Source organism: Tachypleus tridentatus, chromosome 12, assembly GCF_004210375.1.
Source record: "Tachypleus tridentatus isolate NWPU-2018 chromosome 12, ASM421037v1, whole genome shotgun sequence".
NCBI lineage: Eukaryota > Metazoa > Arthropoda > Merostomata > Xiphosura > Limulidae > Tachypleus > Tachypleus tridentatus.
This window is the reverse complement of record NC_134836.1, coordinates 86,145,260-86,159,037: the sequence shown is the minus strand read 5'-3', so window position 1 is coordinate 86,159,037 and position 13,778 is coordinate 86,145,260. Positions and strand designations below refer to the sequence as shown.

General features: G+C 35.7%; 1 protein-coding gene across 3 annotated transcripts in view; it reads left to right on the top strand.

Moving 5' to 3' along the window:
* The first annotated feature begins 11,469 nt into the window (after positions 1–11,469).
* The window catches only part of LOC143233882 (uncharacterized), an 89,748-nt gene continuing 87,439 nt past the window's right edge, over positions 11,470–13,778 (top strand). For 2 of the 3 annotated variants that reach the window (XM_076470735.1, XM_076470734.1), the window contains exon 1: positions 11,470–11,656. In XM_076470735.1, coding sequence (XP_076326850.1) covers positions 11,504–11,656 — 153 coding nt within the window. In that variant the 5' untranslated portion in view covers positions 11,470–11,503. The remainder of the gene's footprint in view (positions 11,657–13,778) is intronic. The other variant, XM_076470737.1, reaches the window with a different exon arrangement.

The following is a 13,778-nucleotide window of genomic DNA, read 5'->3' as shown; positions in this document are numbered from 1 at the left end:
TCGCCCTACAGCCAGTGCGATTGGTATGCTGACTCAAAGCACCGGAACTCACACTCCTTCAGTTATTATGATGTTGTGCAACATTTGTAACATTGGCTAGTTAGTATAGAAACGTTTTTTGTTAACTGTTTAAATGTCACACTTAATTCACTGAAATTGCTCCATTAAATGCATCAAGTGGTGTTGTATTACATGAAAGAGAGTTGTGTGTTCTATTAATGAACAAGGTTGTACCTTTGTCGGTTCTTCTTCACAGTTAATTTGAACCAAGAATTGTTTGTCTAGCGATGAACTTTCCGGACTTTAATCCTGAGTTCAATGATTTGCTTTCCATTGCTACAAAAACGTGCTCAGCATTTTGGGGCCATTGGTGCGTTATAAGAATGATTTTCAAACTCCTATATTTTACTACAGTAACTCAAGAGTTGAGAATGTATGCTGATTACTAGCTGCTTGTTTTGTAATCTACCAAATAAAAATTAAGGACATCTAACACAAATGCGCATTGTGCATCTTAGTGCAACTTTCCTAAACAAACACATTTAACTTCCTTTTAGTTAATATTATTATTTGATAAATGTATTTAGTAGAAACATCCATTGTCAGTCCAGAAAGAGCTGATTTTTCGTAGAATGCCACAGTGGCTGTTCAAAATATGATAAAATTGTCCACATTGCTAAATACATACAAATGCACAAATGTTTAAAGCATATTGCCATCTATGGGTCGCATAAACAACTAGTCTTCGAAATATAAATAGAACACAGAATAGTATACAATTACTTTAACATTATGAAAATTTGAGGAAAAAAAAGTAACGAAAATTTGTGAAATTAAAGTCAGCAGATATTTAAACCACCTAAATGAAGTTAATGGCTAATATTGGACTAATAGTAGTCTAACCATAGTTTTGTAAGATGAAAATAAATGAACAAGTTTTAGCGAATGAACAGCTGGATCACTTGATCACGTAATTATCTTCATAAATGAAAATATTAATATTTTAAAACTAAGAAAAGGAATTTTGTAAAATAAAAATGGATTTCTTAAATAACAATGACAGATTAAATTCAATCACAACCGTCAATTTTCAACATAAGTTACCTATTCGAGGCTAATATGTTAAATAGAACTGAATAATAAGATTATTTTAAGAGAAAATATACAAAACAAACCACCAATACTTTGGTGATTACGTGTAAAATCAAAACTGACAAAGCATGAAAACAGTTATTAGCTTACCTTATATTTCTGAATATTTATAAGAAAAATAAAAAAAACAGTTTAGATTGGGCAACACCTTATGTATTTTGATTTACTAAAAATGAAATTATTTGCTTTTTTGCAGTATATTGATGCAAAAGTGTTTAGACTGCTAGAAGAAATTCATTTTAAATTTAGAAAGAGTATGTTTCAGTCGTATATTCTCCTTAATAGCTCAACAACGAGATTAAGGAATTAAACTTTAAAGTTTTAAGTTGGATCTCTGCAGTTTATATAGATTAGACAGATATCCCATTCTATACTCTTGTGTTTAACAACAGATAAACACAAATATATCTTATATTAATATTAGCAAGGGCTAAAACTTTGAAAATCAATGTACAAGTAGCATCAATATTAATAACAGAAAAGAAAAACTCAGCAGTTATATTCTTGTATACCATTTCTTATTTGCTATTTCTTATATACCATTTCTTATATGCCATTTCTCATATAGCATTTTTCTATGTCATTTTTATATACTAATTCTTATATACCTTTTCTAATATGTCATTTCTTATATACCATTTGTTATATGCTGTTTCTTATATACCATTTCTAATATGCTATTTTTTATATACCGTTTCTAATATGCCATTTCTTTTATGTTATTTCTTATATACCATTTCTTATATGCCTTTTATTATATACTACTTCTTGTATGTCATTTTTATATACCATTTCTTATGTCATTTATTATATGTCAATTCTTATACGTTATTTCTTATATGTCATTTTTTTATACTATTTCTTATATACCATTTCTAATATGCCATTTCTTATATACTATTTCTTATATGCTATTTCTTATATACCATTTCTAATATGCCATTTCTTATATACCTTTTCTTATGTGCTATTTCTTCAGTAACTCATGAGAAAATTTGCAAACAAAAACTCTGCTATACACATTCCTTAATTGCAATACTTCTTTCAATAATAAAAACAAAGAAACAAAATTTTAATATGAAATATAAAATTGTTTGTTTTAATGTTTTCATCCTTAAAGTCTTTCGTCGGGTAAAAATTTGCGCTAGCTGCTCGAAACATCGTTCAAAATATTTTTAGACAGACTCAGTTCCTCAACAACACAGGTAAGGTATACATACTTTACTGTGTCTAAACCTTCTTTTTAGACAGACTCAGTTCCTCAACAACACAGGTAAGGTATACATACTTTACTGTGTCTAAACCTTCTTTCAAGCAATAATATATAATAACTATTGATGCTGTATGTTTCTGAAAAGTTTGAAATAGTCCATGATGAAAAAAGAATCATTCGTAGACTATCGTTAGCACTTTATGATGTAGATTAATATGAGTAAGGATGAAATTTACAAATATTCACAAATTATCTAGACCGTGCAGGTCAAACCTCTGTGGCACAGAAATGGGAAATAAAGAGAGAGTAGCTAATATTTCTATATTTAATGCCCCATAGAAAAAGATGATCGGCGTGCCCTTTTCTTTTTAATGTAACTACCTGAAGCCATTAATCTATCAAAATTAAGATATACTAAAGCAGCTAAATTTTCTTAATTTATTTTATTACTCACGAGAAATGCATTATTGTTTTTAAAAAATATGCTTTTCTTATTGGTCTTCAGCTATTTCAGCAGTGTGCTATAAAACTATTTATCTTTCAAAGAAAATTTCGAAACCTTTTGGTTAAAAATAAAAAATGTTTAACTTATCTGAGATGTACCATATCGTACTGTAACATCTCTTAACATTGCGTAGTATTTGTCTCACAACGAAGAGCTACCTGGTACATCGTAACTGTTCCACTTATTTTATCCAGCTCTGACTATCTATACTCGTATTTACTAATCATACCCTTTGTTGAACTGTTCCAATCCCGTTGCATCTATTACATCTGCAGGCAACCTATTTCAAAGGCTGACCACCCTCTTTAAAGAATTAAATTATGCAATTTTCAGACGACTTCTTTTCTATCAAATATTAAATGTATGCTCCCTATTATAACTCCTCTCGGTGTGGATTCCTGTACGTGGTGAGGGGACCTCCCAGGGAAGGTTCTGTTCTATCTGGTTACCTTCTCTGGGATCTAAACATCCACCCACGTGTTTGCCGTGCGTGGCGACCCGTGAAGGGGAGGAGAGGATCCTGGTGGTTGAGGGGTCCAACCCTAACACACCACTTTGGCCTCGAATTCCTGTAGACGGTCGGCCTTTGGGTGCCCCCCCCTTGGGTCAATTGGCTGGTCCACTTGGGCTAGAGTCAACCAAGTACCAGTGTTGGAAGTTATCAACAGGTGTTGTGGACATTGTGCCTGATGCTGGTGATTGGGTATAGTGCTCACTAAACCCTGGCGTTGCTGCATTGTCCTTGCGTGACTTTGTAGTGCGTCCCCTTGTAGAGCTCCATGGTGGGTGGGGTCAGTGGGTACCGAAATTTTTTCTTTTTCCTAGGGATTCTCTAGAAAATTTAAATAAAATTGTAAAAAAAACAGTCAATGGGTAAGCGACCACATCTTGAATACTCAGAACAGCAATCTTCAACATCAGTAACACACGTACCTCATTTTCTTATATTACATTCTCTTTCGGAAAAACCTTTAGGGCAAATGTCCCCTTTTTTTATTCAAAAGGGACTAGAGGGACTTGATGGCTCTCCAAAATCAGTAAAGAAACTTCGATCTGGTGACATATTGGTTGAAACATCCACATCCCAACACAGTGAATTCCTCTTGAATTCAAAGGCTATTGAGGTTACACCCCATGCTACCTTGAATTCTTCACGAGGAGTTATTGTTGAAAGGGATTTGAAGAACGTTCCCGAGTCAGAGATTCTCGCTGGTCTCTCCACTCAAGGAGTTTCTGGAGTGAGGCGCATCTCCACTCGCAAAGATGGAGTTACACTCCCAACAAATACCCACGTTTTAACATTTACTTCACCACATGCACCTGCCACCATCAAGGCAGGTTATCTCATTTGCAGGGTTCGGCCATACATACCAAACCCTCTTCGATGTTTCCAATGTCAGAGATTCGGCCACTCAAAGACATCTTGTCGTGGTTCCCTGACACGTGCTCGTTGTAGAGGCAAGGACCACGATGCCTATGACTGTGACATGAACCCACATTGCGTAAACGGCAATGGTTCTCACCCCCTCTTACTTTCATTCTTGCCCAAAATGGTTGGAGGAAAAGGAGGTGCAGCGTTTGAAAACGACACATAACATTAGTTATCATGAGGCTCGGAAATTGCTGTCCACAACTCAATATCGGACATATGCTGCTGCACTTCATTCCACAACTACAGTGGGAGTGCAGACAGATCTCTCTGTGCCTCCAAGAGAATCGTTTTCAAAACAAATGAAAAGCCTTTTGACCTCCGTGGTTAAAAAGGTTGATGAATCGACTTCCACACCCATCTCTGTTCCTCCCATACCTTCCAACAAACCTCAAGATCCACGTCCTTCAGTTTCAAATACAGGCATTTCTTCTGATACATCTTTTTCTCCCACCACAAGAGACAAAACAATTATTCGTTCGCGTCCTCAGTCACTGGATTCCCCTTCCAATAACAAAAACCTGCCCACCCGACCCAGAGCAGGATCCATGGAGGTTGATAGACCTCCTCAGACTAAAGACAGTAAAGAAAAAAGACGTGGTCGTAAACCGAAGGGTTCTCCAGACACTTCACCTACCCGTTCTTAAAAATGGCCACCTTGATACAATGGAACTGTCGAGGTTTACGTTCTAATCTGGATGATATCAAATCGCTGATTGCTTCCTACCATCCTGTTTGTCTTTCTTTACAAGAAAACTTTCTCAAAACTGCTGATACTGTCTCCATTCGGCAGTTTTATCTGTACAGAAATGACAGGTTGTGTGATGGTCGAGTACATGGAGGGGGTGGTACTGTTGGTTGATCAACACGTGCCCACCCTGTCTTTGTCAATCAACACACCCTTGGAGGCTGTAGCCATCCGTGTTTCCTTGGGTCATACCATCACTGTTTGTTTTCTGTACCTGTCCCCTGGAAAAACATATGATCAATCAGATTTTGATGCTCACATTGAACAATTGCCATCTCCATTTCTAATCCTAGGGGATTTTAATGGACATCATCCCCTCTGGGGAAGTGCTATTATTGATGGGAGGGGCCGATCTGTAGAGCGGATGCTCTCTGATCACAATCTTTCTCTTTTCAATACTGGTTCTTCCACTTACTTTCATGCACCTAGTCAGTCCTTTACCGCTATTGATCTCTCAGTTTGCTCCCCTTCATTATTCCCCCATTTTTCATGGAGGGTTGACAGTAATCCACTAGGCAGTGATCATTTTCCGATCCTTTTGAGAGAGACTGGCCGTGGTCGATGCCACCCTACCCGCGTGCCCCGGTGGAAGCTGGATCAGGCAGACTGGTCCACTTTCACTGCTCTCGCAGAACTTGATCCTGCCATCGTAAATCAGCCATCAATAAAAGACTGTGTAGCAGCGGTAACTGACTGTATTACACATGCAGCTGCTCAGTGTATTCCTAAAACCTCGACATGTTTTCTACGATATCCTCGTCCGTGGTGGAATCCTGCTTGCCACTTAGCACGGAAGGCTCAAAAGCAAGCCTGGGATACTTTTCGTCGATATCCCACACTTTCAAACCGGGTTGCTTTCCAACGGGCCCGTGCACATGCTAGGTGGGTAAGACGTCAAAGCCAGAAGGAATCTTGGATTAAGTTCACAATCAGCATATCTTCTACCACCAGTTCCAAGATCATATGGGACAGGATTCGAAAGGTCAATGGAAACTATAATTCTATCCCCCCTCTCGATCTTACTCTCTGATGGTCAGGAGGTGACTGATGTTCGGAACATTGCTAACACTCTAGGTGAAAGCTTTTGCCGGGTATCTAGCACTTCTGCTTGTTCCTCCACCTTCCTGGCCATCAAGACTCGGGCAGAGCGATCACCTCTTTCCTTTTGAAGTGACTATTTCTTTGATTATAATTGTCCCTTTACCCTGGCGGAACTAAAAAATGGTCCTTCATCGGTCTGCCAGTACTTCTGTTGGACCTGATGATATTCATTATGACATGCTGCACCATCTATCTCCTGCTTCTCTTGATGTCCTTCTGATTGTTTTCAACCGGATCTGGCAGGAGAATGTTTTTCCTGATGCCTGGCGCCAGGCTATTATTTTACTTTTCTCTAAGCCAGGGAAAGACCCCAAGATTCCTTCAAACTACCGTCCAATTGCTTTGACGAGCTGTTTCTGTAAGACATTAGAAAGGATGGTTAATGCTCGTCTTATTTGGTTCCTTGAATCAAACAACCTCCTCTCGCCCACCCAGTGTGGGTTCCGTCGACAGCACTCCACCACAGACCACCTAATTCGTCTTGAAACATCTATCAGAGAAGCCTTTCTCAACCGCCAACATCTTATATCAATATTCTTTGACATAGAGAAGGCTTACGACACAACATGGTGGTATGGCGTTTTGCGAAACCTCCATACATATGGGTTACGCGGCCATCTCCCCATGTTTATTAAAAAAATTTTAATGGACAGGAGATTCCAAGTTCGTGTGGGTTCGACACTTTCCCGTTCTTTTGTACAGAAACTTGGAGTCCCTCAAGGCTGTGTATTGAGTGTTACACTCTTCAGTATAAAGATAAATGCCATCACTGAACAACTCCCTCTCACTGTTGCGAATGGGCTGTATGTCGATGACTTTCACATCTCATGTCAGTCGTCAAACATGAGATATATTGAGCGGCAACTACAAACCGCCCTCAATTGTGTACGGAAATGGACTCTGGCGAACGGCTTTAATTTCTCTCTCTCCAAAACTGTATGCATGCACTTTTGCCGTCGACGAGGTATTCACCCTGATCCTGAACTTCATATCGGTGAAGTTTTGCTGCCAGTGGTCCCGGAGACCAAGTTCTTGGGGCTTATCTTTGATCGTAAACTGACCTTTATACCACACTTAAAGCAGCTTCGGTTCAAATACACAAGAGCACTGAACATCCTCCGTGTTCTCTCTTCTACCAGTTGGGGGGCAGATCGCTGTTCAATGTTAAAGGTATATCGTGCTCTTATTAGATCGAAACTCGATTATGGATCAATGGTCCATGGCTCTGCCAGACCCTCGGCCTTAAAGATGCTGGACCCCATTCATCACCAAGGACTTCGACTCTGCACTGGGGCTTTCCGTACCTCTCCAGCTCAAAGTATATACATTGAATCTCATGAACCTTCTCTACACCTTCGCCGTTTGCAACTATCTTTACAATATACTTCGAAACTTCATTCCTTACCAAAGCATCCCACCTGGAAATGTGTTTTCCTTCCTCGGTGGGCAGTACTTTTTCAGAACAGACGATCTGTCATTGCTCAGTTTGGCCTTCGCATCCAGGCGCAATTGGATGAATTGGGTCTGTCCTTGGATAACATTGCAGATTCCACAGGTTGGCCCATCCCACCATGGCTTATTACAGCCCCCAAATATGACCTTTCTTTCAGTCACCTAAAAAAGGCAGATACTCCAGATTGGAAGTACCGTCTTTTATTCAATGAATATCTTTCAAACAATCATTCAGTTCCCATTTATACAGATGGTTCCAAATCAGGTAATTCAGTGGGCTCTGCTATGGGTCAGTAGTTCGCGCAGAATCCCTTCTACAGCTTCTGTGTTCACTGCTGAACTGTATGCCATATCTCTTGCCCTGGATCATATTGCAGCTGAGCAGTACTCCAACTGCACTATTTATACTGATTTGCTTAGTTCTATACTACCTTGGAATCGCTACATGTTAGCTCACATCCTATTCTCGCTGATATTCGAAACCGACTGGCCCATTTCTCATTAGCAGCTACTTCAATCCAGTTTTTCTGGATACCAGGCCATGTTGGTATTCGCGGGAACGAGCTTGCAGACATGGCAGCTAAATATGTCTGCTTCAGCACCATCACTCCTATGCCTATTCCGTACATGGACTATTGTGTTGTCTTCAAGGCTGGCAGTCCACTTGGAGTGAGCAACGTGACAACAAACTTTTTCAAATCAAACCCAAAATTGGACTTTGGCCATCTAGCTTCCGTAAAGTTCGAAAGGAGGAAGTTGTTCTCACTAGGCTACGCATTTGTCACAGTTTTTTAACTCATCATTTTCTTTTATCTGGAATTGATGCACCAATGTGTAGTTTGTGTAACACTCAAATCACTATCAGCCACGTTTTACTTTCTTGCCATCGTTACAATTCTCAACGACGGCAATATTTTAAACATATTTTTTCCCAGGGTCAGTCTGTAACATTGGACAGAGTTATTGGTGATGGTGACTCTGTCCACCTTGATAATGTTTTTAATTTTTTAATGGCCATTAATCTTTTTAATCTCATTTAAGTGTTGTATATTTATTCATTACACCTTTTTAATTGTGGTTCCTTTTTTACAGTTTTAATCTCTCTCCTTCAATTTGACATTGGACAATGGCCAGAACATTAAATAACTCGACACCAGGACTGGAAAGGCCAACTTCAGGTGACTAACGCTACTGTTTGAACTATCCGTTTGATCTACTCGTTAGTCGTCCTGGCGAGTTGTTATTATACTTTTGCTGCATATCATTTCACACTTTTACTACTTAACTTTTTAGTACTGGCCATATTGACTCATAACCCGGAACCAGGACTGGAAAGACTAACTTCAGGTGACTGACGGTGGTTTTTATACTTACCTGATAGTCTTCCTGGCGGGTTATGATCATTACCATTCTGCTACAGGTAAATATTTTACAACTTTGAAGACTGGATGTCACCATTGGTTTTTACACCATTTTCTGTTTTAATTGCTGTTTTGTTTTTATCTTCATTTACTTTTACAAATTTTACTCCATTTACTTGACTTTATCTTTTTACTGGACATTTGGCTACTCATTGTTACAATTTTGCTATGTATCTTTTAAAACTTCTATTCTTTTACATTTTGATACTGGTAGCTATGACACATAACCCGGAACCAGGACTGGAAAGACCAACTTCAGGTGACTGACGGTGGTTCTTGAACTTACCTGTTAGTCTTCCTGGCGGGTTATGATCATTACCTTTTTTCTAGAGTAAATACCTTACAACTTCTTATACTCTGCCTTCTATCTTAATATTGTAGACTAGGTGTCAACATTGGTTTTATACTTTTTTGTTTTACCTTCATTTTCATTTATGTCTATTACTACATTTATTTTTTATTTTTTTTACATTTTTACCGAATGTATGGCGCAGATAGCCTCGCTGCTTTGTGCCATAAAACACTAAATCAATCAATCAATCAACCCTATTATTACCACTTACCATTAAAACTCGAAAAATGTGTGATGCTTCAATTTTACCTATTTTCTTTGTAATTTTAAACCAGATGCCTTCTATCCATTTTTTTTTCTCAAGAGAACATATTTTTTAAAAGCTATATTAGTTTTTCTTATGTCAAACTCTCTATTCAGGAATCACCCCAGTTACACTTCTTCGAATCCGTCACAACAATTCAATATCCTTCCTAATATCAGGAGCCCAAGATTGGATATAAAACTCTAAATAAAGCATAACCAGAGATCTGTACAGGAAACAATAACTTCCTTTGACATAATACGGTTAAAAACAAAAAAGAAACAGTTATTGTTTAAGTAACTAGTGATATTAATAGCATCTCAACCATTCATATTTCATTTCCGTGATGAGCTCTGGTTCTGTGCAATAAATCTTAACAGCACTGAATATAACATATATATGTATATAGGTGGTGGGTTTTGTTTGTTTATAATAAATAATGTTAACTATTTCGCTCTTCTATGTAAAATATTTTCTCAACCCAAACGGGCCGTTTTTGCATATATAAATAATGTTAACTGTTCTGTGTCTACTTCGAGCACTGAAACCCGATTTTTAGCGGTATAAGCTCTCAAACTTTTCTCTGAATCAATAGAAGCGTATAGTTGACATACTATTATTCTTTATTGTTACTCATAAGTTCTTACAGTTATATTCAATATTCCTGTGGATAAAACTTCATAATTCCCTTTTCTTTTCCACCAGCACTAATATTTTGCCTGAAGGACTTAATAAATTGGTTTGTCCAAACACCAAAATCACTTTATTCCACAACGTTACTGAATTGACTTTAATCCAGTTATTAATTGTAGTTTAAACTAATATTGACCATATACATTACCTTTTACTTAGCGAAATTATATGCTATATTCCACTTATTAACTCAATATGACAAATGATCTAAATTTGTTTATAGAATAATACTATTCTCTTAGCCAAGTATACCCAAAATTTTAATACTGTCAATAAACTTGATCAATTTGATAACCCTTCTCTTATTAAAATTGTCAATGTGTACCAAAAAGAGTAAAATCGCAGCACAGAGCCTTGAAGTACCACATTTGCAACTCTAATCCAGAGTGACTGAACTCCATTTATTAAATCTTTTTGCTCTATCCCTCTTTAACTAATCTTTAATCCACTGAAGTAACCTATTCCCCACACCCACAGAAATAATTGGATTTACTAGTCTTTCATGTGATACTTTCTCGAAAGATTTCAAAAATCCGGGTACCCCCTATCTACACGAACATAAGTTGTGTATTTTTTAATAATATCAAACGATTTGTGATATACTAATTTTCCTGTATCAGACTTTACCGGATGTCCAAGAGAATTGGAAAATTTGTCAGACGACTTTGCACAACATCTTTAATTAATCCATTTAAAATCTTTACCCTGATAGAAGTTCGACAAGCTGATCTATAATTATTTGGACAAAATGTTTAGCTTCCAGTAAGAAAAAGCAAATGAACCAAGAAAACGGGTTATTGCTAATTAGAAACTGATAATTACTTATAATCTAATTTAGTAACGCTTAAAAGGAATTTTTAGGTGTTACGAATAAGCCAGACAATGATAGATTTTTGCTTTGACATTAATTAATTTGGTAGCATAATTGTGCTTTCTTAATATAATTTATGAAAAATGAAAGTTAACAGCTCATATTTAAAAATATAAAATTCAGTTAATATATTAATCGACACCTGACGAAAACTACTAAAATAGGTTACTAACTTAACTACTAACGAACATTAACGTGTATTGGACATACCATATCAATATTAAAGAAGTAACTCGAATGAATAGTAATTTATTTATTTTTACGGGTTCTGTAACTTAACTCAAAAACAACAGAGGGCAGTAAGAAGCAACGCCTCTCAATCATGGAAGGTGAGGGGATAGAGGTGAAAGATGTCCAACTGCAAAGAAGTGATTTACATGGATATGGATTTTCTGTACTTGGAGGCACAGGTTTGGGATTACCCCCCGTAATATATGAAGTTGTAGAAGACTCCCCGGCAGCACTATGTGGTGTGGTAAGTTTGTTATCAGTCTTAAAACTACAATGTATTTATCACTGTTATGAAACTCAACGTGAAGTTACCAAGCGTTTAGCCATGAACCGCAATCAAACCGAAAATGTATGTAATATTACCAGTGGTAGTATAAGTAAGTAAGTTCGTAGGTGGGCTCAAAGAAAGCCTGTTGACATTCAAGATTTTTCTTCTCATATCTGTGTTATATAGAATATATATATTAATTATTTTATATATATTACAATAGTTGCATAAAAGATTTTAAACTATTAAAACGCAATAGTAATTTACAAAAGATTACAGCATACTGATGAGTAAGGCACATTGATATACTTATTCAGACTTCAGAATATGCGTACATACAGCAAAAGTTTAAACACAAACGACACTTTGCAAGTTTTTCTTTTTTCAAAGTGGGATAACCATATTCATTCACTAAGGATGTATGAAATGAAGTTAAGATTTATCAAGAAGATTTGACTATGATTTGCTATGCATATTTTCTGAGAAAAGTATCTTATTATTCATTAAATATTCTCCATTTTATATTTTTAAATTAACTCCACACTGTGTAATTGTCATTTTTGTGAATGTTACATATTTATCTAAATGTATGACACTTTGTGAACACTGAATTAAGTAACTTAAGAGCATTGTGAAATTTTTATTAGGCTGAAATAATTGTACGTACCCTTTCGTAACAGGCTGGAAGAAAGGGATAATCAAAGGATACATGGCTGAGTTTAAAAATAATTTCTTGATATAGGATGGTACAAGATTGCAATGAATTTCTGAACTCTAAATTGTGAGGTAGTTGCATTTATTGAGGAGATACATGGTGTCACAAATAAAAATTAACTTTGGAAACTTCAGCAATATGTTTTTTCAATTTTAGGGAAAAGGTATAAAGGTATAAAAAGAGTGCACAATTACTTGGACCATTTCAACTAAAATGCATTAATTGTATATTCATGTATATATTAGTGTACAAATATGATTTGTAAATCATAGTTTTCTGCTACTTATTAGTTATAAATAAGGTTTTGAAAAGCTATTTCCATCAATTCCAGGTTATAAAATTCATATTAGTATACCTGATTCTTTAAGGTGAGTCAAATTAAAACTAAAGTTTGACTTATTATGAGTTCATATATAAGTAATCTAAATGTACAAAAATTGAAAGTAGAAAAGTGTTTGATCACTTAAAGCTTTACTGATTATAATTACTGCATTGTAATATACATATTCTCTTGTTAAATGATGAAAAGAATCATCATATTTTTGGTTAATACATGACAAAGAGGAGTGGAAAAATACAGTGCAACTGTTGTTATTTGTTTAATTTTGATACTTCTGAGAGAAGGCTAATATATTAAACTTTAATGCAATTTAACATTTAGACCAAAGTGTTTTATCATTTGAAGATTTTACTGTCACTCGACATAACTAAATCTCTTAAACTGCATAACTGGCATTTCCCTTTTTACAACAACTGTCTTTGTGAAAAATATGTACTCTAATAATGCCAAATAACATAGTTTTACTGTATCTGTTCTATATGATTTAAATAATAACTACATGATTGAAATACTAGAGGACATAATATTAGGCTTTTATGATATTTTACTATTCTTAAACATTTATGAATTAAATAACATTACTTTAAATAAGTGTGATATGGCATCTTTTTGAGTATGCTCATAGATTTGAAATATTTTGTGAATTAAAAAGAATCTTTACATGTTTTTAAACATGTATAACTCAGAGTGAAGAATTGTGGTTGAAAATATTTATAATCTAGACCATTGTATCACTATATTTTGTAGTTGTTGGTAAAAAAAATAAAATCCAGTTACTCATTCTTATAATTTTTCCTTGTACAATTGTTAAGATCTTGATTGAATTTTTCCTTCATGAAATACACTCAAAATAATAATTTTTTTGAAGAAAAATATTATAATTGACTATTCGATTTTCACTTGCATATTTTTTTAATTTAACAAAGGAACTTGGAAACTAAAGGGAGAAAAAGTTTGAAAATTTCATATAAATCATCTTACATCTTCACTGACATGAGACTTAGCTTTGTCTGTTTAAATCTAAGATGTGTTTATGTATATAG